General features: G+C 47.1%; 1 protein-coding gene across 10 annotated transcripts in view; it reads left to right on the forward strand.

The window, feature by feature from the left end:
* Positions 1-14,715: 14,715 nt before the first annotated feature.
* AFAP1L2 (actin filament associated protein 1 like 2) overlaps positions 14,716-26,463 on the forward strand; it is a 62,612-nt gene continuing 50,864 nt past the window's right edge. Inside the window, exon 1 of one of the 10 annotated variants that reach the window (XM_086899203.1) lies at positions 14,716-14,969. In XM_086899203.1, coding sequence (XP_086755329.1) covers positions 14,954-14,969 — 16 coding nt within the window. In that variant the 5' untranslated portion in view covers positions 14,716-14,953. The remainder of the gene's footprint in view (positions 14,970-26,463) is intronic. The other 9 variants (XM_086899202.1, XM_086899207.1, XM_086899206.1 and 6 more) reach the window with 9 other exon arrangements.

Consider the following 26,463-nt stretch of genomic DNA (forward strand, 5'->3'; position numbering starts at 1 on the left):
GCAACAGGAAAATTAGGCCCCAGAATGGTAAAAATATGAACATGCTCTAAAATCTTCTGGGAATGATTTATCTTGGCTCCTCCTGACTTAATAGGAGATGTTGGCATATTTGGACCATAGTCTCGTTGGGCAGACAAACAAAAACCACCCTTTCTCTCACTCCATGATTCATTGCTTTCCTCTGGAATGTGTTTGTGAAGGAGGATGTCCACATCCTGAATGTTACCTTCAGCACTGAGGAACACCAGTCAGTGGTAATGACAGTGCAATAAAACACTTGCAGGAAACAAGAATTAAACTAATCTGTCCAAAATGCCCCTCATCTTTCCATGCTTAGGGAGGATGTCTCCACTGCCCCCTTCCCCATTCAGTTCTTCCCAGGTCCTGGTCTGGTTTGTGCCCTGTCAAGCTTTGTGGCCCTGTCAACACACCCACTAGAGTCCAGCATAGTCTTCAGGGTAGATGCTTAGCAAGGGCTGGTCTTGACAATATGTGGTACATTTTTACCCCATTGCTGCAAAATGAAGAGCTGGAGAGAGCTCCTGAGCACTGTGACAGTAGCACAATGCACCTTTTTCGCTTAGTGTAGAAACACTCCTATCACTGTGGGCTGCAGCATTGCTCTGGCTGGTGAGTTTTGCCTTGTGATTTCTCCCACACACCTTTTTTGTGCTTAATAAAACAAGAAGCAACACAAAAAAATCAATCACAATGCAAAGATACCGAGTTTTCAGTCAGACCACTCTGCTGGCAGGAGCTATGTAATGCCCACATTTGCAGAAGTGTTACTAATTTTAATGTAAGCATCAGTGCAGGAAGTGGGAATGTAATTGGCCATTAATGTTGTTTGCCTGTATGCAAAATAAATTAGTTGTTGCCCAAAGGGCTTCTAACAGGGAAGTAGATTTCCGCTAATGAGTTGCTCAAAAATGCTCCTCTTTGTGAAGAGGTAATACTTCCATGTGCACTGTGGTCTTTCTTTGGAGGTAAAAAAGAGATGACCGAAGGCAAAGGGTGACCTGTTGTGTCAGGATCACCACAGTCAGAACTGTGTTGCTCCCAGGACTTGCAGAGCTGAGGCCCACAGGACCCTGCCCTGGGCATCAGGAGATGCAGCATTTCAGCAGCAGAAGCAGCTATGGGAATCCCAGCGGTGCCTTACCAGGCTGAGTCTCTAGCTCCCTTAGGATGCTTTGACAGGTCCCACTGGACACTTGCCTGGGCTTTAGTCACTGAACACCTTCAGAATGCACTTCCCTCCCCAGATGCAAACCCACTGGCAGCAGTGGAGCCTCTCACTGGCACTGTGCCCCTGGAGCCAGGGAAGCCTCTGGCTGCTGTGTGTGCCCACAGTGAGGGGCTCAGTGTGTCACTCCCAGAGCAGCCCTGTCCAAGCAGTGAGGCTTGGTCGTTGTGGACAACTCTTCCTGTAAGGGGGCCTTACAGCTGGGGGCTTTTTTTAAGCTTTGGAAACTGAAACTAATTTTTTAAAGGTATACTTTCCTTTAAATCAGTAGATTTTGGCAATAGGATTTTTTTATTATTTTATTTTTCTTCTCTCCTCCCTCCATATGTTATAAACCAGCGTTTTGGGGAGGTGTCCCTGTTTTCCATTCATCTGTCTCTTTTTCTGAGTCTCTGTAAAAGTGAATCAATGTCTTGTCTGTACAGTAAGTCTGCTTATATGCATAATGAGAAGTTGAGCTGGGTTGCTGTTCTGTACAATTAGTGTTTCCACTGTCATACTGCAAACAGCACATATTGCACTCCTGTGCCACTGTAATCTGCATCACTGTTGTACTCAAGTCAATGAATAAAGTTTGGAGCTTTATTCTTAATTTCTGGATTCATGTTGCCTCATTTATTTTGGTTTTTCTTTTTCATTTTGCAGAGTTATAACAAAGTTCTTCTACAAACTAGGATGTGCTCTCACAAAGAGAGCTCTCAGAGGTGAGATATGAGTGATCAGAGCAAGACAGTTACAGGTCTGAAAATTGTCACAAGGTTTCTTGTAGCTAAGCCACTAGAAGTAAGTATTCATGCAAACCACATAGTTTTGCTGTCAACTGTGGTTTCAAATGACCTGAGATACCAGCAAGGTCAAATAGACCATGCTGGTTTTGTCAGGCTTCAAAGGCTAAATGGCTTGCTTTCTTGATCTTTGCAAATTCAGATAAAATGTTAGTTCCCATCTTGAAAATGTTTTCTGTTATAAGTTAGGTGTTGGCTTAATCATCTGGAGTTTCAAGCTGCCTAGCCTGGGTGGGTGTGGAAGGTGGGGGATGATGCCACCCAAGGAAATTGGGTGTTTATCACACCCAGAATGTGCTGAACACCTCGGGTCCAGCAGACCATCGTGGCAGCAGACTTCAGCACACAGCACCTCCGAGAATGCAATGCAGTACAAACCTTGCACAGTCCTTGAGCTTCCAGAAAGTCCCTGCAACACCAGGATACATGCCCTGCACATACCGGGTTCTCCATCCTCTCTCCCACTCCTCAACCCTCTGAGACTCTCCCCCCTTCCTTGCCCTACCTTGATATTCTACACAGGTTCTTTCTCATGACAAAGGTAAGGCTTCCCCAGGGTTTTACTTCAATGTGCTGTGTTGAGATGTTTAATGACTGAGTCTCAGATGAGATGAGGACTCAGATTCCTGCTTGAAGAGCAACAGTTGGGGAATTTGATACCACTGTGAAGTTATCCTTTAGCAATGCTCATATCTGCCCTATTCACTGCCCAGGCCATGCCTGCATTTTTGTGGTCTTGTGTGTGTGCTGTGACTTGCACAAGAGAAACTTCTCTCTGAACAAATCCAGCAAAACAACTTGGTGGCAGTTAGAGGTGTCCTTTCTTTGGATTGCACCTCTGGGCATCTCCTGTTAACCTCCCTGGGCATCTTCACTCCTTTAGGAAGTGAGGAAGGTCTGTGCATGAAGTACCTGCTTAAAAATACACAAGTATAAATCCATGATTTGGCCTTGGAACTTCCCTTGAAATTTTCCCAAACAGAAAAAACTCAAAATGCAAAGTCTCCCTTTTGAGTCACTTTTTCTCTGGCAGTCAGCTCCCTCCCTGTAAAAGCAGCACAGTGTAGTGCCATGGGACATGTCCTGCCAGCCCAAGCTCTGAAGATCCCAAGCAGCAATCCCCTGCTGGGGATCACTGACCTGGCAGTGTTATGGAGCAGTTGCTCCATTGCAGCCTTCCCCAGACCAGAGCACTGGGGAAATTATCTCTGACTGCTCTTCTCTGTGTAGAGCCAATTCAGAAGCATCCGTTCCAGTCATCAGCCCCACAGTGTGACAGTGCCAGCCCAGCCAAGCACATTCTTAATTTCTCTCCAGTTAAATACACAAGCCCACTAAAATCTAAGTCTAGGATTGTTTTTTCTTTTTTTTTTTTTAATTGTTAGCCCATTTCCCCCTGCTCCCCTCCTCCCCACAAGTAATGTGAAGTTTATGACCTCTGAGTAATGACTGTGGAATGCTCTGCATCCTACAGCCATCCCAAGGCATCTGGCAATGGGAATCTTCACAGCATGTAAAAAATACACAGATAATACCATTGTAAATAACTCAGATCAAAACAAGTCAAATGTCAATGCTAATTTGCTGTCAAGTATAGCCCAAGACCACTTCCTCCTGCAAGAAGAGAGACCCAGTTCCCAAGTATGTCTTGCTCCCCACCAAAAGAAGCTTATTCTCCACCAAAAATCTCTCCAAACTCTGAATTAACAAGAGTGGAGGTTTTTTTTCCTTCGCTGTTTTATTTTTTCTTTAGCTTTTGTGCCTGTCTGCTGTGGAGTCCAAGGCTGGGAAATGAAACTTCAGTTTTGCCTGACATTTTTCTATTGTAAAAAAAGGACTCTTGGGAGAGATATTTACTGTTTTCTATGGCTCAGTCAGAGGGCAAGAGAGAGAAGTTGTTCCAGGAGTCCCCATTACAAAGCATTTTTTCACATAGGCTCACTTTTATTTTTTAAAGGCTGGGAGATTAAAGAGCCGGCAGCCCTGGAACAGGAAGTTTGCTGTACATCCAAAGGTCAGGTGGGTCTCAGACAGCCACTGCTTCCAGCTCTTTTATATACACACTGCAGATTAAAATGTACATCCCAGGCTGGATGTAGCCATGGCAGTGAGGGAGGCCCAAGGGTTTGGGGGGAAAGGAAGAGAGGGGAAGCAGGAAAACAGCAGAGCGCAGCCTCTCCTCAGGCTGGGATTTCATAAAACAAAGCACTGGGTGGCTGTTCAGCCAGCTTAAGGTATTCCCACGCCCCCACAGCTTTTTCCTGCCATCAGATATGTCAGCATGACTGCTTGTGGGGTCACTCTCAGTGACATTTGGGAACTGATCCCACTTAAAAAAACATTTTTTACTTTTTATTTCATTGCACAGCGTTGTTGGGGGTTTTTTTCTTAAATCTTTTTAAACTGAGTCAGTTCCCTGCTTTGAGTTAGTCTCCCAAAATAATTGTGCTGGGCATGAAAAACAGGGTGGGCACAGGAGAAAAGTGGTGTCTGAAGGAAAAGCAGAGCACAGTAAACTGACAGAGGTACTGCACTTGATGTGTCATGTAATCTGTCTCAAGTCCATGGCAGAGAGGACAGCTGGTGGCTTTCCCTTTGTCCCTTCAATTCCAACAGTACCACCACACCTTCTGTGACTGCCATTGTCTTCAAGACCTTTGAGGGTCACGCTGTGGAGTCAGGTATTTGTGCAAAGTCTTGAGTGTTTCAGCTGTTGCCCCAGGGGGCAGGAGAGGGATGGACTAAATCCCACCTTGAGCATGCACCTTCTGGAGGAGATGGCTGTTGTGCTGGCAGAGGAAGCCAGTGCAGCCCTGAGAGCTGCAGGGTCTGTGCTAGGTTGGTGTTCAGGTGGGATAGAACCCTGCCAGGCACACTTGCTTTGTATTAAAATGTCTTTGCTAAAACTGTGACAGAACTCCTTGGACACAGGTCAGGAGAAGATGATCTCTACAGAGTTGAGTTCCTCTTAGTGAAACTCCCAGCCTTCAAAGCTGGCAAGAGCAAGGGGCTGGATGTAAATTACTAGTGCATCCCTGGGCAGCCAGTGAAGAAACACCGAAAGATGACCCAGGTCTGGCAGGAATAGACTGACAGATTTGGAGGCTGATTTTGCTGCTTGGGGTCTCCACACTTGGGAGTCATCTATTTCCCATAATTTGGGCTATCCCAGCCCCCACAGCTCCAGGCAGTGGAGGGAATAGTCGATGGTAGAACCAAACCTCTCAGCAGGAATAGCCCAGCAAGGCTGCCAGAGGGAAACAGGGCTTCCCCTTGGCTGCCTCTCCTGGATTTAGGCTAGATACTGCAGAGGAGACAAAATGCAGCTGACTCCATTCAAGGAATTCATTGACACAGGCTCTGAGGCTTTATGTGAACCAAAATGTTTGCTGTGAAACAGGAGACTAGGTAATAATTGAATCAGGGCTCACAATGAATGAACTGCTGCTGAGAAATGCCTGCTTTACAGCCTTGATATACTCAGGATGTTCAATGACTGCCAGGAGCAAACTCTGTGGTATCTCAGCTCTTACCCTAATTACCATTTACAGAGGAGTTGCTAGATGAATGAGGGCTGCAATATAAAGGACTTTAGTAAGATTTATTGATGAGACTACATGAATAATTCCCCTCGCAATGATGCATTTAAGACCACAGATACTGTGGGAGGAGGAAAGACAGTGTTTGATATTTTGAATGATTTTAAAGTGTGTGTTTTATTTTTATGTTTCAGCTATTGCTGTTCTCTCTAACTGTTCCCTTTCCAAAAATAAAAAGATAAAAAAATTCTCCTGCCACCTAGCTATGTGAAACAATAGTAGGTAACTGAAAATAAGCTTCTTCTGAGGCCAGTAAATATTGGATCATATAAATGATTGTATGATAACTGGTTTGCCATGGTGCTTAGGCAGCCCAGAGCATAATGCTTCAATGCTCTGATGTTGTTCTGACCTCTTGGCACTCAAAGTTTGGGTTTTCCGTAACTAACTAATTGTTCAGCTTCCTGAAAATTACATTTGTGAGCTTTCTCCCTTGGGAGCAATCCCAATAGAGGACCCTTCAGAGAATTTTCCTGGGCCTGGCCAGTTCGAGTGAAAATGGAGGTACCACCAAGGTAGGCAGATCACCTGGGGGGTAAAGCTGGCTGAAAAATTGACCCTGGGAAGAAAAAGCGAGTAATATTAAATCATATCAGCAAGCCTGTCAGCCTCGACATGCAGCCACCCACTGCCAGTGCTGACACAAGGGAAGGGATGAGGGAAGGCATTGCCACTCATTGTCAAGTTTCACCAAAGCACAATTTATCCCCCTGCAGATGTCAGGATTTGACTTCTCCTCATGGGGACACCCAGGAAAGTTCACCCCAAATTAACTAAACTTAAATAAACCAAATTTACTAATCATCACCCCAAATGCCTTTAATTAGATTAGCTCACTGTGGAATGAAGTAAGCCAAAACAAATTTAAGGCACTTGAAGTCTTAGTTTGGTAGGATGTTCTGCAGGTCTCTTGTGAGATGCTGAAGCTGCTGTGGGTCACCAGTTCACCACCAGTCCTCTGCTTTGTCACCTCCCACAGCTGTAGCACTGATGCCTCTCAAGACGTGACCACTGTGCAAACACTTGCAGGTTACTTCAAGAAGTGTTTGGTGGGTGACCAGTGAGAAGCAAGTAGAGGACAGAACAGGAAAGATCTCTTGAAATAGCTTCAGTTCTGAGAATTGCCTATCAGCAAGAAGCCTCATCCTGTGGCAGGAACCCACAAGTCCCCTTGCTGTGTCTGTCTGCAGGGAGACCAGAAAGGTGCGTCCAGGCTGGACCATGTGCACCTGTAGAGTCTTCTCCTGCCCCACACAGTCTGTTGTGGCTGCAGCTCTCTGCTCCCTGGGGATGGGGAGATGCTGGGTTGAGTGTGCAGGGGCCTCAGGCACTGCAGGACACTCTTCCCTCCTGCCACTTGTACACGAGGTGACACACACGCCATTGCCTGGCGCAGCCGGTGGCAGCCCTAATGGTCCTGGGCCACTCTCCCAGTCACTCCTCTCCTCCAAAAAACCATTTCTGGGCACCTGGCCTGCAGTGTGAAACAGCCTTTGTGTGATATTTTGTCAGCTACAAATAATTGAAAAAGGCCTACATAAAGTCCTAATTGTGTCACAGAACAGGCTCTTCAGTCATCCATCTTCCTATTAAACTTGTGAATTTCAGCTACTCAGCCCTGTTGGAGTTATTTTCCCCTTCCCCTCCTTCCTCTTTTAAGCTTCTATTTATATTCTCTCAGTTGTCTCTGCCAGAAGATCTCATGTGGATACATTAGGCCTTTTCAAAAGGAAAGTTGGATTACAGCGATTTTTCTCCCCGTAGGACACAACAGCTTCATCATTCATAACAGAGCAATACACTATAACTTCATTATAGATGGCATGAAGCTGGCCTATTTAAACAGAATACTTAATGATGGTTGGGAAGGCAGGAGAAATTCAGCTCCACAGCTCTATGTGTGAAAAGAGAAACTGCATTTCTTCGTATTTACCAAGGCAGATTTCTTGATTCTTGATTAAATCTCTTTTCATAGGAACAAAAAATAAAAAAAAGTGGAAGACTCAACTGACACGGGTGAAACTTATTACCTGGTAGTTAATTCCACTCTGGCAGGTAGTTTGGCATACCCTAACATCTACTACTTATAGCAGGAAAGGAAACTTGGACTCCTCCATAGTGCTCAGCTTCCACTGAAACAAATTGCAGTTTATTGGTGCTGTACGGCTACAGGTTCTCATTCTTTCTCCTTGCCCACCTCAGCAGTGCTGACCACAGAAGATCTGCTCCTTGACTTTTACTGAACAGAACTGGTTAATGCCTAAAGAAAAGCTGCAGACTGAAAAACACACTTTTTGGGAAAATGCCAGAATAAATAGCCTTCTGCAAGCTCACAGTTGACATCAGACCACATTTTGCAGTGATGATGGGGGAGGCTTAAAAAATCCCAGTGAAAATGTAGCAAGACATAAAAATTAATGTTTTCCCATAATTTGATAAAATTAGTTTTTCTTCACAGCCAGGTAAGTTTTCCTGGTGCTGAAACAAGAGTTCAGCTCTGTTCAGGCAAGTCCTCCATCTACTGCTTGAGAGTCCAGACAGATTTTTTTCTTCTAAATTGGGAGAGATTTTGCTCAATGCTGGTTTACTGGTAAAACCTGTAAGAGTGGATGAAGTTCGTAATTCAGCTGAAAGCCATGATTTCATATCCTATCCCCCCAAAAATAGGACTATGTTGTCATGAATGAGTGTTTTGGTCACTTAAAGAATCACCAGCAAAGGCATCAGCAAAAGCAGGTTTAATACAGAAGAGAAAATTCAACAAAGTTCACTGGCAAGGTCTACTCTAGTAGTTTTAGGTGATTAGAGTACACAGAGAAAAAGCAGACTGAAATCTAAAGTCAATTAATGTAAAACAAAATTCAGTTACAAAATTATCCATGTGGAGCCTGGGAGGAGGGGCTGGGGAAAGCATAAGGATAAGAAAGGGTAAGGATAAAAAGGAATAAGGGGCACCCTCCACCTGAGTCACAAGGTTCACAGTGGACCCCCTTGCCAAACTGAGCCCCAAAATTCACCAACAGTGAATTAAGCATTTAAATTTAGCACTTAATCTATAGCTTGAGTTAAACAATTTAAAAAGCATTCATATAGAATTTACTATAAGCACAACAACTCACAGGCCTAGCTTACTTAAAAATCTAAAGTACTTAAGAGTCTAGGAGAGCAACCTTCCCAGTGCATTTGCTCTTCCCAATGCAATTTGCTCTTGCATTTGCTCCTTGCACAGATCTAAAGGAGTCTGTGCAAGGTGTATCCCTGGGAAGAATTCCCCTCAATTTCAGGGAAGCACTCATGTTGGATGCCTTTGCATCTTCTGAACAGGTGAGACTTTGAGGATTTGGGGGTATCAGCCCAGGATTTGTCAGGTGCTGGTCCTCCAAGAACAGCAAATGTGGGATTTTGTGGCTCTGAGAGGCCCCAGGACAAGGGAGGTGCTGGGGCAGCCACAGTGCTCCAGGAGAGCTCAGGGGGCCTCCCTTTGGACTGCTGTTTATAGGGACACAAGAGCTTTCAGTCACATAGTATTCCACCCTGGCTGCAATTCAGGTCAGTGGCTTTCTTTGGAAGTTCAATTACAAAAACACTGTTCCACTTGGGCTGTTATTCAGGCAAGAAAAATAAGTTTCCAAGGCTGTTTGTAAAAAACAGGAGCTCGTTAGACAGCACTAATTCCTGGGAACAATATTTCTGATAAGTTCAAGAGGAGCTCAGCCCTGCTGTTCCTCAAGGCCAAGACCTAAAGAACATTTCTGAGATCATAGGGGTTTGGGGGGGGATGATGCACCACCACACAGGGCTAAGTATGCATCAGAACTTTGTATCAGAAACTCTTGGGAAGCTGACGGGCCTGTCCTGTGGTGCCTGGGAGTGTTCCAAGCTGCAATACAGTGCACTGATAACGGGAGAGGTCTGCTGGTGTGAGCATCCCCATGTGGAGTTTGCAGGGAAGGGGAACAGAGAGTGGTTTATACTCCTTTAACTGATATTGAACATTGTCAAAGGAAAGCTGAGGGGCTTCTCTGGAGTGGGAAGAGGGTCTGGGGTGGTAAAAAAGTACAAGGAAGAAATAGCTTCAGGACAAACAAATGCTGTGGCTGTTGAGCACACTGTCTGGTCAGCATGCCTCATACTTTGGCCACAAGAAGGTATTCTATCTGTCAAGGGAAAGAAAACAATTCAAGCTATTAGGACTCCCTGTAATTTGGCCTACAAGCAGCTTGGACTTGACAACTGAAAAGGAAATGTTAAAGAATGGGAAGCCAAGAGAAGCTCATCAAAAAGACATCTGGTCCTGCTGTCCTTAATGGGAAATCCCCCCCTCTCTCCAGCCACCCTCTTCCCAGCCACGCTCTTTTGAAACAGTTAATGTCTGAGAGAATCCAAAACATTGCTGGAATGTATCAGTGATGAAGCTTTTGTATAGCTGAACAGCTAAACAGCTCTGGTTTTGTTTGTGTTAGGGTCAATTGTCTTGCCTTTCATCGGTGAAAGTCAGAAATGGCTGGACAGAAGTCAGTGGAGCCACAGTGGTCTAAGGCCAGCTTCAGCTGGGGGAGAATTTGGTCACCTCTTTTATGGCTGGAATCATGAAATGCTTCACAGGGAAGCAAAAAGACCTCAAAAGAGGCCCCCATAGACAGCATACTTGCAAATCATCTGAGGTGAAGGATTCATGCTCTCCAGCAGATTATTTTAGTGAGCAGCTTTGCTTGGAATGACCACGCTGTCCTAGTGACCCATCTGCCTCTCTGTTTCTTCCAGCCCTTTTTTTCACTGACAGAACCCTGGCAGGCTCCCAGTGCCTTCCTGGAACCAAGGAACTGGTCTGGTCTGCTATAAGGCACCCATAGGGGTTACTTCTGGGGAAAGATTGCTGCTCATGCTCCTGAGTGGGTAGCCCAGGATCTTTAACATTTTTCTGCACTCAGCCATATAGCAATGCCATTTATCACAATCCAATCACAATCCACAAATCACAATTTTTCACAGAAAATCATGTTCCCAGGGCTTGGGTGGCTCAGAGTTTCAGCATGGGATGCAGAGTGTTTGATCACATGTATAGCAGAGTCCAGCTATTTAGACCTCCTTATGGAATAAGCAGAGGACTCCATTCAAATTCCCAAAACCAACCATTCCCTTCATCCCTTAAATCAGAAAATCTGGAAATCCCGCAGGATGCAGCTGATCAGGGTTCAAAGACATTGATGGGAGCTCCATAAACATCCTGATCTCCTGCCAGTACTCCCACCTAAAAGGAAGACTGGGAGGGACTTTCAAAGAGACAGCTGAGCTGTGTCTGATGACTGCTTTATGTGTTCCCAGCTGCTCAGTGGTCTCTTCCTTCCATCCAGCTTGCCATTTACCTGGTTCTCTCCCAGTCCTGCCTGGCTCTTCTGCAACCCAACTCATCCTCCCCAGGTGTTACATGAATGTGCCATTTTAGTTTTCTGTTATTTCAGTGTGGAAGTTGCTGAAACTTGCCAGTTGCCAATGAAAATGGCACTAGGGAGAGAATTTGGCCAGAAGCAGGGGAAGGACAGACTTCTCCCTTGTCAGAGACACCAGTGTTGTTTTGCTGACTCAGCTGTCCCTAGGTCCACAGGGACCTGTGTGTTGCTGTTCAGAGGAATCTACAAATGGACAAAAGGAATACTCCCACCTAAGATTATTACCAGTACTGCAGCCAGGGACTCCAGAGTGAAGCAGTCTTTGGCTTCCTTGTTCCTTGGGATTTTGTAGGACACACCTCAGCTTTAATCTCAGCTCAGGTCTGCCACAAAACCCACCTCTGCTCAAATCTGAGATTTGACTGATGATCTGCTTGACCACAACTGTCCACTGATACACCTATATCTAAGTAGGTATCCCAGATGATATTTGGAAGGAAAGAGGACACAAGTGCAACACCACGAGATCTCCCTGCTAACCCCAGTCTGCCAAGCCATCTCAGTCCTCCAGGTGCCTGTACAAGTGGAGAATTTGACACAACTTTCCACCTTTCAGGAGCTTAACAAAACCCAGTTAACTCTACCTCTGACTGAACTTGGTCTTGTTGAATAACTCCTGAACTCGGTTTTTACATCATTGATAAGTGCATGGGGAAGAGAGAAAGAAAAGCCTCACGAAACAACATTCAAGCGTGGAGGAAATTTCCACTTTTTGTTCTGCCAGGTGAAATATCTTCCCTGAAGAAAGGAAGAAGTAGGGACTGCTGCAACTGGAACAAGCAATATCTGGGAGCAAATACCCCAGAGAGCAGCTCTGCACTATCCAGGTCAGGTGTGGTTCTTCCTGACAGTCTCCATCAAGCACAACTTCTCTGGGCACCTGCACACAATTTCTCACAGCAGGGTTCCCGCTGGCTTTCACCACAGAGAGGTCAATAACTTTCATCACTTTGAGTCACGCTTAAAACAGGGAAAAAGCAAAATAAATGCAAGCTAAGAGAAGAAAGTCATAGCAAAGATTTAGAAAAATACAGATAATAAAGACTTTGCTGATGCAAAACGTAGGTGTAACAATCAATATTAATCAACAACATTAATGAAACAATGTACAACTGCTTAGTAATTACAGAAAAAAAAAAGAAAAGTGTTTGGCATTGCCAGGGGAGAAAAGACAGGATCAGGACCATGCTACTACACAAAGTATTGAGCAAATCATTGTAATTGCTCAGAGAGTTTGTTTAGGCTTCTAAATTTATTCTTGACTCCTGTTCTGTTTCACAGGAAGCAAAAGAGCTTAAAGGCAATAAGTCCAGAGAAGCAGAATTACATCAGTTGAAAGCCACAGCATGGTACAGGAAAACTTTAGCCAAAAGTGCCACTTTCACTAGCAGTTGTTTCAATACAGCATGAATATGCAGGGAAAAAAGGATTAAAACATGTCAACTATAGTATGAACCTGTGCAGTGAAGGATAGGATGTCAGCTGCATAAAAAAAGGAATTAAACAAGATGAGCTTGGCCCTCCAGGCTTTTCACACCTGAGTCATCATTAGTGATAATAATCATCATTGTTAATAAGCATCACTAATAATAAGAAGGAAAAAGGTAAGCAATACATGGGTGTACAGGTAGATGGGTGTTCTTTTATTGGCTTCAAGAAGCTCCACCAGGAAAACCAGTTTGCAAATGTTTGCTCTGCTTGAGCACAGTGCTAAACATCTAGATTTCAGCACCAACACTGGGAACATTTATTCCTCATTCTAAGCAGGGTCTGAGTATTCCCCAGTTTTATTAAACCCCAGAACACAACAGCCTGTTTGAAAAAGAATACTCCAAAGTACTTTAGGTGCTTCCTACTGCATGAGGAAGGGGGCAAACAGGAAGAACTTGTATTCCTCTGGCATTATTATTTGTCCCATTGTCACTTGTCCAGCAATTGCCATGGGCCTAACCACCAGTCCTGGAATTCCAGAGCATCCTTATCATGGGAGGGGAAGGAAGGGACAAGCAGGGAATACGAAGGCTCTAGGTCCTCAAGACAGGAATCACAGGTATCTGATGTTTTGATCTTTCAAATCATCTTTAATTAGTTTGTGTAACTGGTATTATCCTTAATTAGCCTTGCTCAGTTCAGAATGCCTGCTCATCTGCTTCAAGATAGAGGCACACCTCAAAGGTTTGTAAGACCAAAGCTTACCCTGCTAGATTTTGAAAGCTATAGCCAAGAAGATGCTGGGAAAAGCTCTGAAAGAGGTATTCCTACATGGCAGGCATATTTATTTATTTTCCTCCAGTTATTGCAGACTGTTATCTGCTTGCTGGATTTGATGGTTCAGGCACTTGGTTTGCCTGTCTCTTTGTGTGGTGGGTATGCACTGGCAAGAGGTGAGAGATTCTCCAGCCTCAGTTTCCTTGAGTAGCAATAGCTCTTTATCCAACCTTGTTCTTGTATGGAAACTTCACACAGGTCACTTTCTGCTTCCACAGAGATCCTCTGAGAGGGGTCACCCCCGCCAAGCCTGGGAGGGTGGGGACAGGAGGGGCACACAGGGACCCACGGAGTGTCAGGACAGTGCTCTTCCATCCAGCCTGGCTGCTTGCTTTCCATGTGAGCCAAGAGAACCTGCTTACGGCTATTTTCAGAAAATGTAAGGAGGGCCATATGCTGGAGGTTTGGGGTTTTTTCTACACAAACAGCAGTGATATTGCCTACCTTGGACTATGGATGGTTTGTGGGCTGACAGGTCCAAAAACTGAGAAATACAGATTCTGTGAGCCTTCTGTTGGCTTTATCTAACAGGTACCAAGGAGAGCAGTTCATTTTCTAGGTAATGGTTGCATATTTTCCCACAGGAACAGTGGAACTGCACACCCACTTAGCCTCACCTCTTGCTATGAAGGCCCTGTAATAGGCAGGTATGGCTCCCTTGTCCTCACACCAATGTTATTTTTGAAGAGGAAATTTCCCCTATAACCCTCGTAGACTTTGCTGTTTGTTACTTTCAGTCTTCTCATTATTGATATACACATTGAATTCCTTCAGTGTCTCCAAAACTTTAGCCTGAGGACAGATTGTCACCTGTGCCTCGTATTGAGGTCAGACTGGATGCCCACTTCTCCATTTGAGCACTTTGGAGACGACAGTTCTGGCTGCCACGGCAGAAATCAGGCAAAAATGTCACTGCAACCCAAGGAGAGGGACACACTCCTGTGAGATTGGCTCTGTCCAGGAGCCAGGTCCTGTGAGGAAGCCTTAATGAAATCACTGGAAAGACGAGTGCAAATTCAGTGGCTCCGGGATACAGCTACTCCAGGGGTGGAAGCAGAGCCCAACTTTCCAGCCTGCCAGCCCAGAGCAGGGGGTGGGTCCGGCAGGCTCCAGCCTGGGCTCAATGGCACCGGGAACACACATGGTTATACCGGGACAACCAGGGCCTTTCTCCGAACGGGCCCAAAACTGCACTACTGCAGCCAGAGTACACCATCCCAAACACGGGGCACCCCCGAGGATCCCCCGGAGCCGCCCCCTCATTCCAGCGCCCCTGTCCTCCTCTCCCACCCCAGCCCGGCGCTTCGCCGAGGGGCCCAGCTCGCTGAGGGGCCCAGCTCGCTGAGGGGCCCGGCCGCTGAGGGGCCCGGCCCGCGGGGAGGCCCCGCCGGGCGCTCCCCGCTCCCGGAGCAGAGGCAGGTGCCGCTCGCAGCCCACAGCCCGATCCCGGCCGGCTCCGCGGCTCCGGGGCGGGGCGGGCAGGCGGGGCGGGCCGGCCGGGGCAGCCGGCGCTGCTGGAATTGGAGGCTGCGGAGCGGAGCCCAGCGCGGGCAGCGTCGTGTGCCGGACCCTCGGGAGTGCTGGGCTGCGGCCGCGCTTATCGCCATGGAGAAGTACAAAGGTGAGGGGAGAGGGGGTCACGCGTGTCCCTGTCCCGCGGCTGCCGCGCTCGGGGACCGCCGGGGACAGCGGTCCTTGGGGGGTGACAGAGCCGCTGACATGGCCCCGGGGAGCGCTGTCCCCCGTGTGGGAGCCCGGCGGTGGATGCGGGGCCAGCTCCCGAGGCGATGTTTCCCGAGAGAGGGACCGGGATCAGCTGTGGGGAAGGGGGTCCCTGCGAGTGCCTGGGCCCGGGAGGGGCCGTCCCGCGGGGTCCCGCTCCGCGGACGGACAGTGGGGACGGGAAATGGCTTCTGGGGAGCTGAGCTCCGCGACTGGGGCCAGGGATCCGGGTCCCCGCAAGTGGGGCCGGAGTCAGCTCGGGGGATGAAGGGGAAGCGGTGCCCGCGAGTGGGGCCGGGTGAGGGGAGCGGTGGGGAAAGTGCGGGGCAGCGAGGGGCAGGTCCCACCCGGGGATGTCAGTCCCTGCCTGCCTGCCCCGCTAGGAAGGGAAGGAGGGAGATGTGAGAAAATTTCGCGTTTTACCCGGTCCGCAGATCAGGACCGTCTCTTGCCGCTTAAAAGCAGCGCCTTGTTGCGTTTTCTGCAGCCGCTCGGTTGTCTGACATTGCCCGCTCCGTCTTTCCTCCTAAACTGCCCCTCTGCGTGGACTTCCCACCCTCCCAGGCTGAACAGGCATCGAGTGTCCTGTTCTCTAAACGCAAATAGTTCTGGTGGTTAGGGAGGGTAGGTGAGCAGCTCCCGGCTTTCTCCCTGGCAGGTCTCATCCGGGCTGGCTGTCACCCACAGCCCATTTATTTCCCCTCAATCAATGGCTCTGGCGCTTCCTGTGTGATGCTGATGGGTCACGAACACCCAGATTGGCACATCGCAGGTCCGTGCTGCTGCGAGCACTATGTGGATACTTTTCAAACATGAGCTCTCCTTGCCAGCTGAGGGTGGAGGAGGTGGGATGAGGTGCCCGGAGCACTCGGATGTGTGCGGGTGCTCTGTCATTTCTGCTCCTGCTGATGTGTAGAAACCTCCCCCGCAGGAGGGAGCATGCAGCATGGAGTAAATCTGCGGTAAATTTTACCTGTTGAGAGGAAATGTGACTCTCCTTGTAATTGCTGTCCTCCTCGTTGAACTCGGACATTTAAATGGGGAACTTGGTACTAAAGAAATGTATTTCTTCCAGATCCTATTTGTACTTATTACTGTCAAACCAGAAGGGTTTGCTTAGACCTCAGTAGATGCATTTGAGCTAATAGCTCACTTCCTAATCCTGCTTTTGTGGGGGCTCCATATGTTGAGGTATCATACTGTGTGAAGTTAACTTTTGCCAGGACTATGTGGTTTTTTTCACTGTGCAGTACTTTAGCATTCTGACAGGGCTAGCACTGTGCTGCCTGTTGCATTTTGATCCTTTTCCTCCTTACAACTGGTGCTTTACAGGCCTGATAAGCACAATAATAACACACTGCAAAAGCGATCTTAAGGATTATATTACAAATCAAATATTGTGTAGTTGGTTTGGTTTTTGGTTTTTTTTTTTTCCATCTTGGCAGGGTCTGCACAATTCCATTCAGTTCCAGTAGCAAAGCAGTAGATTCATTAAGATTCAGCTATGTTTTGTATATTGTCTTTTTAAATATGCACACTGCTCCCTCAGAGCAGCGGGGATGTTCTGCACATGTGTGATGAATAAATAGCGAGCACAACTGATCGCAGAGCCCTGCCAGTGCTTTTTTGTGTTGGTGCTGAGTGTGGGAGCGGGGGTGGTAATGAGGCACCGCCAGCCTGCGGGGCGGCCACAGATGATGGCACAGCTGGGCCAGTGTGTGGGAGGTGTGCCCAGTGTGGGGCTGACTGGACTCACCTGGAGCTCTGGGGGAAAGGCTGGGCTGGAGGATAACATGTGGGAATTGGGAGCCTTAGGAGCAGGTTGAGAAGGCAGACAAGTGGGTTGTTATTAATAAGCATGGGGGATTTGTGCCTGTTCTGGTGGGGATAACTTGTTGATGCCTTGCTATGGGAAGTCTTCATCCTTGCCACTAGTCAGGCAGAGTGCTTAGACAGGGAAATCCTGGAATGACAGAGGTGGATGGACTCAAAGAGGGCTGTTGAGCAATGAACTGGTGTTTTGTGAAAACAAATTTGACTGCAAGATCTGTCCTACTACTTACAAAATTAAGTTTGGAAGCATCAGCAGACAGCAGCATCTTTATTTTAAACACAGGCAGGGATGTGCAATAATTCCGACTCTAAGCTGGGATGTGCAAGTGTCACCTCCCAATGGCAGGTGAAGCAGCCACAGGAATCTGGTTGGGTGGAGCGTGCAGAGCCAGGTGGGGTGGGAGGCTGGGGCTGGTGGCTGGCAGGGTGGCACCCATGGAGTGGGAAGGACTCAGGCTGTTGGACTTGTGTGGTGGGAAGTGAAGGAGAGATTGTGAAACTCTCCTGGGAATGGGTTTCCTTTCCCAGTCACTGCAAAGGAGGTTGCAAGGCCAGCTGCATAGGAGGACACAGCCTCTTGACTCCTCTTAGACTATTGAAGCTCTGAAGGATAATCTTGATGTGCACAAGATTTGTTTTTTCTCTGCTAGGCTGCCCTAAACAATGTCTGCTGTTGGTGAAGATGCTGTTTAAAAAAGCATCTTCTCCCTATGATTGGGGAGTGTGTGTGAGGCATAAAGAGCAACAGACCCAGCAGCCCAAAGGGACAAGAGTGAGATCTGCAGAGAGCAGGGGTGACCAAGAGTGGTCACTGTACCCACAGCTGCATGGTGATGAGGACAGAGCTGCTGGTCTCTTGCTCTTGCTCCTCCTCTATTTCCTGTGAGGGCTCTCTCCCCCTTCCCATGTGTTTTGCCTTTGAATATGGCAACTGTCCCGATTTGTGCTCCCTCTTCTAGGGGCATTATGGCTTCTTGCCTGCTCTTTACCACGCTTATCAGACATGGCTGGCTGCTCTGTGACCAGCCATCTGCAGGCCCTGGGAGGGGAAGAGGTGCTGGGTGCAGTTACTGGTGAGGGATGTGTTGGTGACACCTTCATTTACATGCCATCTCTCTCAAGTCCTCTCAGACTGACACCCTTGGCACCGCAGTCATGGGTGATGCAGCCCTATGCTCATGGTCTAAAATGTCAAGTGGTGTAAGCCTGGAGAGTTTTGTAAGATTATCACTGCATTTTAAATGTGTTGGGTCTGTAATGGAAATTAGAGCAACTTCCAGCCCAGCTCTTCAAAGAGCAGTGTTTGGCATTTATGTTTTACTATCTCTGTTGAGAAAAGATTTAAGCTCACATTCCTTGTCAGAGGGTCCTTGGAAGTGTTTGCAGTGCTCTCCCCATGGAGATGAACACTGTTTGCCCATGCAGGAGAGGTTGTCTTCTTAACAGAAGCCAACAGGTTAGTGTTGATAAGGAGTAAAATGGTGACTTGGTAGAAAGAAGTGTTTGCTTGCGAAGTTAAGGTGTTTTAACTGGGAGGGGAAAGGGGGTGGGTCTGTTTAGGACTAGGGCACGTGTTCTTTTCCACATGATCTTGCACATACAAAGGGATGTGCTTGGGGTTAGACTGAAAAGTCTAACGTGAGTGGAAGACATAAGCCCTGGCAACAATCTGAGGTGCTTTATAAACTGCTATTAAGTAGAGTTGGAAATAGATTGATTCATATTAACAAGATCTGGGTTCTCTGCAGACATATGTGGTTTCTCCTCAGCTGATTGTCCACACAGCTGTTGTGTTTAACTCATTGTCTTAGTGTGGCAACTGGAGAAAGCAGGGCAATGTACTGCTCTGTGCCAAATCCAGTACAACTTTCAACTGTTGGGCTGAGCCTTCTTTTAAATGCAGATGAAAATTAGTGTCATGCACAACCTTGTAACTTACACAGTAACTCTCACTTACACGAGAGGGCCCCTGGTTGGTATTGGAGAATGGAGAGGACTCTGTTGGGGAATAGGCAGCAGGAGTGCAGAGTTATTTACTCTGCAGGGCTTGAGGACATGAAGCCTTTTTTCTGCAACTGAAACCACAGCCTGTCTCAAACATCTGCCATGCCCGCCCTTCCAAGCCATCCCACCTGTGCCAGTATAGTACTTCTGTATCTTCTAGCACAGCTGCATTTCTTGTTTTAGCAGGGCACATGAGGATGCTCTGAGTTGTATTACGTGCACACAAGGCTCTCCAGTGCTATCCACAGCAGGACAGGCTCACTGCAGATGGGCTGTATGGACGCTGGCTTCAGCCCCACTTCATGAGTAGTGATGGTCCTTGGGAGGTGTGTGTAACTGCCAGCTTTGGGGTGTTCCTTTTGCTACCCCCAGAACGATCGCTGGGGCTGGCTCCATGTCTTGAGAGTAAGGGGCAGGATCCGTGCAGGGCAGGGGAGCAGTACCCCTGCAGCCCTGCTGCTCTGGGGTCTGTGCCCCAGCTGTGTCACTACCAAAATTGCCAAGAGAGAACCTTTCTTCCTAAAAGAAGAAGGAAAAAAAGAGAGGCTAAAAGCTAGCTCACAAGGTCTGAGCCTTTGGGCATCTGCTTTTGGAATGCTCCAGACAGGTCAGGAGCCCTTCCTTTACCTTTGTGTGTAAGCATGTCTCATTCCCCTTCCTCCCCACACCTTCACGTCTCCTCGAAGCTGGCTCTGTGTGCCTGGCTGGGGACTGGAGACACTGCCTGAATGAGTTTATTGTTCCTGGGTTCTCACTGATCGCTTTCATTGAACGCCCACAGCCAGGAGCACAGGGAGTGTCTATGCAAAAATGCTTGTAGTGCCTTGTGCTGGAGCATGGCTGGCTCTTTCAACTCCCAGCAGCAAGGGTGGGCTGGAGGCAAGCAGGGAACTGGGCAGCTCATGTCACCCAGGCTGTGCACCAAAGCAGCACAGGCTTTAAAATCTGAATTCTGGACACCTGCTCAGCTGTGTACTTGTTCCTCAATGTTTCCATCTCAACATACAGTACATAGGAAGGATGTAGTGACTTGATTGAATCCCTTAAAATTTCATGGCAAATTCAGGACCTGAATCCCTAGGTCCTTCACCAATGGCCAGTGCTGTCCTTGGAACCATCCTCCCTAGATCAAGGGAAATTAGAGATGCTGTTCTTTTGAGAAGTCTTTGTAAACTCTAATTTGCTGTACCCTCTGGAAGGCAGGGAAGTGAATCTTCAGGCAATAGCAACCAGAGAGCCCAGAGCTGTAGGGGACGTCTTTGGGAACCAAAAATAAGAGGTGCACCCATCATCAAAGGGGATGCAGAGCATGTGCACCCAGGGCATAGGTGTTCTCTTTGAAGCTGTCTGGCTGAACCACAGATCCAGACCCAACAAATGAATTTGGATCCTACAGTCACACAGCCAGTTTGATGACCTGCATATTATTGTTTACTTCATCTTGGAAGTTGAGTCATTTGTACTTTTCTTTTGGGTCAACAGACAAGACAGACTGGTCCAGTCTGTGCTGCAGCTTGTCAGCTCAGCTCTGTGGGTCAGAGATGTCTGTTGGAGCTTTGTTCCAAGGAACTGCTGGTGCAGGTGTTCATACAGACACTTTCTGGGCTGGAGCTGCTGGTTTGGTGGTGGATTGGAAGAAGTGTCAGTGAACTGGCAAACTCCTCTGCAGTAGCTGAGAGAGGGCATTTCCATTGTAAGAGCTATGCTGCCTTGTGAAGAAGAGGGGTTAAATTCAGGAACTTCTTGCTGTGTGCTGCAGTGCATGGCTAAGAACCTTGTGTGAACTGGAGGAATGACTGTAGAAGTTCACAAACAGAAAATCTGTTCAGAAGTGTTCAGTAGGAAGCCACCAGTCTCCTGGTACTTGACATTCTTATTCTTTTTAAAAAATAAAATTACTAAGTTTACTTGAATCCAGGGAGCAGAGCTTTAGAAGGGGAAAGCCTCCAAAGCAAACAGGAGTTGCTGAGGGTGGCCAGAGGAGCTGAGGCCCTGGTGAAGCCCAGTGGAGCGGTGCTGGCACTGTGCCTGCCTGCGCCCCGTCTGCAGGGCTGAGCCTTCGCTCCAAACGTGGCTCCTCGCTCTGGGTTTGGGAACAGCCAGGGCTGCAGCCCCCCAGAGTGGTTTGGCTTGGGGCTGGGAGAGCAGCCCTTGCTTGAGGAGCTGAGATCAGGGCTGTTTGTGCTGCAGGGAGGGACTGTGTCCCCATCCAGAGGAGCTGTGGTGTGTCGGGGTGCTGTGGTGGGGAGGCCTGGGAAATGTGCTGGGTTGGTCTGAAGTTCAAAGGACAAGGGCCAGGATTTATTAAAATATATTTCCCCTCCGCCCCTGCACTGACCTATCGCTTTCTCCGTGGGCAAAATTCCATAGAAAGCAAGCCTGAGGATGGTTTGGAGCATGGCAACGTTGTCTTTGGTTGTAAACAGCTCTGTCTGGAAGTAAATATCTCAGAATTATGGGATCAGACTGAAACTCCCACATAACATACAGACTTGGCCTCTTGCAATTTAATAAAAGTATTTCCCCTCCTTGGGTGGACTGTGCTCTGTGTTGCATAAAGATTTTCTCATGTATTTATTTCATTTTTTTCTTTTTTACACTTAGGATCTGCTTAGGATAAAAATGTAGTACAAAGCTTAGAAAATAATGCCTGGGAAATAGGGATTCACAAGTCTTAGCTGGCAGTTTAGCCTGTGGGCTTCTTATTTCTGAGAGTAGGAATCTCCTCCAGAGATAATCAGGAGCAGTAGCTACCCCCAGCACTGGTGTGATGCACATGGGTTTTTTACTTTGTGTTGTAGGAGACTGAATCTTTTTAAAAATATCTTTAGATTCCCAATCTTGCTAATAATTAATGAGGCTTTCCAGAGCTGGCACTGTGTTTGGGGCATAGAGGTGGGCTGCTAAGCAGTTGGGATGCTTTTTGAAGAAGTTTGCATAACACTTTGGCAGCATTGCTTTGAAAGAGGTGGGTCTGAGCCAAGAGATTCTTACAGTTCGTGCTCAAGTTGTGGCTCGAGCCCTTCCCTCTTGGACTGAGTGAGATGGGGAGCAGGTCTTGGTCTGCTGCAAGGAGGGGATCTCTGTCCTGCAGCCCATGTTCTGAGGCAGCCAGCCCAGACAGGTGGTGAGGGGAAGTGTGTGTGCAGCTCCTGTGAGATAAGGTATCTGCAAAGAGAACTCTGATCCGAAGTCACTCTGCAGATCTCATCATTGCTATTTGTCACTGCAAAATATGACAACTATTAAGGCTGAGAAGAAAGAGCTGGCTCAGAGAACCTGAGTTGCACAAGGTTACATGATGTCACAAGTGGCTTTTGCTGAAAGTCCTCCACAAGTGTGTGTGAAATTTGGGGCTTTCTTCTGCTGAGGAATGCGACCAAGCCAGCTGCAGCCCCAGAGCCTTCCAGTAGCACTGTCAGTTTGTCATCTCTGGAAGGAACTTGTGTATTTGTTCAGACAGTCCCTGTGCCAAGCAGCTCTGACTTCTGATGGTCCTGCTGTGAATGAGCTGAAATCAGTAGAATGCAGAGAGACTTTTTGGTGCCTGCTGGTAACAGGTACGTGGTTGCAGCAGTTAGGGGGCCAACACTTGTGGTAGCAAAATATCACAAGTCTCAGAGAGTTGGGGCTTACTTTAAAAGTGGAGATGTGGCCAGCCCAGACTTGTGCAGTGGCTTGTGACAGCTGGAGGCCGTCTGCTCCATCCATCCCATCACCAGCTTCATCCAGGCTGCTTGGCTGGGGAGCACGTCCTGTCTCCTTTGTATAAATCCAGCATCTTCAAGGATCTTTTGTGTTCTACTGCAGTCTCTAAAAATGTGCCACGTAGTCTTGAGTGGTGGGAACGTCTGCTCTTTTTATTGTCATGCTTTTCAGACTTCTCCATGGCTCTGGGGAATGCAGCATGAGGCAGAGAGCTGGGATTGTAGTGTACAGTTCCACATCTGCTAAAGGATTGCTGATCTTGGTAGCTGCTGAAATGTGATGAAGAAGAGGAGAATACTCTGACTAACTGATCTCAGTTAGCAAAGCAGCTGAGCCATCTTAATCTTGCAGTGTTTACCTAGGCAGAGGGGTGGGATGTGCATTCATATTACCCAACCACAGCCAGGTTTGTGGTCCCTGTTGGGAATTCACATGCACAGGGGTGCATCTCTCTTGCTAAGATATGAACTGTTTGTGAAGTTGGGTAAGCGAATTCTGAGTGGAGATGCCAGGAAAAGGCAGACAAGCCTGGCTGCTTCCAGGGGTCAGGAGCCCTCCTCCCCAAGCCTGAGGTCACAGACAGCTGGGGGCACACTGGGCAGGGTGGCTCTGGCTTCACCATGGCAGGGGTCTGGAATGTGCTGGGCAGCACGGTGGCTACGTGCTTTTTCTCCTGGACATTTTTCAGTCCATGTGGGTTGTTTACCTCATCTGGGGCACGTTGTGCTTGGTGCCTGGGGCTCTAGGTGTAGCCAGTGCTGGGCCTGCAGGTGTTTTTGTAGTTCAGCAACCTCACCTGTCTGGTTGGAAGATGGTCACAAGTGCCCCAGAGCTGTGCAGTCACCAGTGAAATGTGCATGTGACAGTTTTGGGTGGTTTTTGGTTTTCTCCCACACAAGTATTTGTGCTCCACACTTACTTATGTCTTGTTCCTCTGAGCAGCGCTGTCAGAGCTGAATGTAGTTGTTGGTGAGCCTGTGTGGGGTCACAGTGACCTTAAAGCCCTAAAAGCTTTTAAAGTGACCTCTGGAATAAATGAGTCATGTCTGCAGAGCAGCTTCTTCACCCTTCACCCGCCAGGTCATCCAGCAATACCTCCTTTGGCCAGGCTGTGAGAAAGCTGTAGGAAGACATGAGGACTAAACTTCCCATGATGGTCCTAAACAAGGGTTACTGGATTCTGTCTATAACTTAAGTAATCATAACACTAATGAGTTAATAATATAATCAGTTTCTGCTAGCAATGGCCTGTCTTGTTTCAACGGAAGTCAGCTACCAAACTATTCAGCAAAGCAACACTTGTAAATCATTCACTCATGAGTTAAGCATGGTATTATTTTATATAAACACAGGTTTTCATTACTGCTTCAACTTTATTCCATTTTCTCTCTACTAATCGTGTTACAGGATACACACAGTGTCTCTTGCCTTTCTCTAATAAGCAGCTCTAGCTGATGATATTATCTAGTTGCCTACGTGCCACATCAGTTTAATTTGCTATAGCTAGAGCTTTGAAATTGTTCCACTCATGAGATGATGCTTCTCAAAAACTAGGTTGTCTTCCAGATGTTGAAAGGAATTATTGACTTGTTTGGTGCTGGCTGTACAAATGCAGTTCTGTACAGACCCTGTAACTGATTAAAGCGTGTCAGAAAATTATCAGTGCTCCAAGTGTGGTTTGGCTTATGTTTGAGTCTGTGTGAACTCCAAGGTCTAGGAAAATTCACCATTAAATCAATCACAAAATGTATTAATTATGCCAACATATACTCTTGATTTCTGGGATATGGAACTGTAATTCTGTCTCTGACTGTGATCCACAGCTCTGGAGACACTGTTGATGTGGTCTGTCATCTGAGCACTTGGATCATGGTAGCTCATCACACTTTCAGCTCAAAGCTCTTGCTTTAATCACCTGTCTATTCCAAAATATTGAGGCTGTTTGTATGGGTTTATATGGGTTGCTCTGGTCTATACTGAGCCAGTGTAAGCTGGCAATGTGTGAAGCCAGACCTGGCAAGAATGCTTTAAGCCTGTGCCTGTTGGCATCCTGTGCTACTTAACTTCAGTGAATGTAGTTTTCCTATCAGGTTATTCAAACAGATACTCTCTGAGTGTAAAAGAGATCTATTTCTGGAAATTGAAGTGGGAGTTGGCAGAGTGGGGGGAAGTGAAATGGTAATCAAAATTCCCATACTTTATCCTAAAGGCTGAATTCCCACATCTGGCTGAGAAGAGAAACAAATGCTTTCTAGACCCAGGAGGCTCAGCATTCCCCAAAACGGAATGATTTATTTTTAATTCTGATAGTTCAGTGGAGCTCTTAAACCAAAAGAGCAGTGACAGTTTTATTATACTGCTTAGAAATAAAGGCAGCAAGCTCTGGGCGATGCTGAGGTTGAAACACCTGGAGTGCTGAAGGAAGGGAGGGCAGGTTCATCCAGACATTTGTCCCCTGCTGAGTCCAGCCCAGCTGCAGCAAGGCCTGAATTGGAGGGGCAGCACCCAGAGGCAAGGTTTGACTCTGGCTGGAAATCTGTGTTAAACAGCACAGGATTTCATATTCGTGTTTCTTTGGATTGGCTACGTCAGCCTTCCTGCAATTCTTTTGCCTAAATAATGGCATCCCCTAAGCTTATATGCTGGGTTGTTTTTTCATCTGCTGCTGCTACCGTTTCAGCTATGGTCAGTCTTGTATTCTTGTGATGGTCAGTTACAGCTCCCACAGGAATGCCAAAGCCTTGGGGACTGACAGGAGCACAGCTGGGTGCTGAGAACAGTACTTGTGGGAGAGGGATTTAGGATCATAAATGGGGTGTCCTATTAGTGCTGTGCAGGGGGTGAAATGGACCATCCTTGTGGTTATCTTGTCCCTTTGAAACTGGCATTGCCCCAAAACCAGAATGAGATCTGTGGGCTGTTGGGTACCACTTCCAGGTCACACCTTTGGCTGTTCAGTGTGTTCATTAAAAAAATGTGTAGGTCTGGGTGATGCTCCAATGCTTTCTTGAAGGTATTCTTCTAACATTTAACCCTGAACACACAATTTCACTCTGACATTCTGATTAGCTGCAAAATCTTTGCAGATTGCTTTTGTTCCCATGCTGGATGGAGGTTTTTGTTGGAAATGCTCTTTTTCCAGCATATGTTCTTGTTTGTCCTGATAAACATGCATGTCTGTTGGCCCACGTTTAGATGAGGTGGGAAGGGCCAGATTAATTCCTGGTGTCTTTCCAGCATAGTCAATGGGCTGACCACAAAGATCAGACTGGGTCTAAGATTTACCCTGGATTGACTGCAAGTTTTACCAGTTTTTACTGATACATTACTTAACTGTATTTCTGGTGCAATTGATAAAGATGCCTTTGAATTTAAAGTAATTAAAGCTGATTTGTTATAGAGAGGGATGTAGAGCTGACAGCTCCTTAGCCAAGCAGACATGCTCAGAATTCCAGGTGCTAATAGCGCTGACGTGGCTGATCCTTGCTCCGGACCAGGGTCTGGACTGTGTTAGTTATTTGGACCATGAAAGATGAGGAGATTCTACCACCCTGGAGACATGCTTTATGAAAATGCAGCCAAATCATCTGTAGACACTTCAGCAAGTGACATCTTCACCTTCTCTGATCCTCTAGGCTGAAGCCTTTCCAGCTTCTGATGAAATGGTGCTCCTGGGAATTCTTGCTTATCCCAGATTCTGGGATGGAATTTCGAATTTTCTTTCACCCATTGATTGTACAGTTGCCTTTCCTCATTCATGCAGATGCTTTTTGTTGGTTATTCACAAATGTGCAGGCCTCCTCTGCCATCATACTGGCAGAAGGAATGAAAATGTTCTGTTTTGAATA

The sequence above is a fragment of the Cyanistes caeruleus genome, chromosome 8 (assembly GCF_971803275.1).
Source record: "Cyanistes caeruleus chromosome 8, bCyaCae1.hap1.1, whole genome shotgun sequence".
Lineage (NCBI taxonomy): Eukaryota > Metazoa > Chordata > Aves > Passeriformes > Paridae > Cyanistes > Cyanistes caeruleus.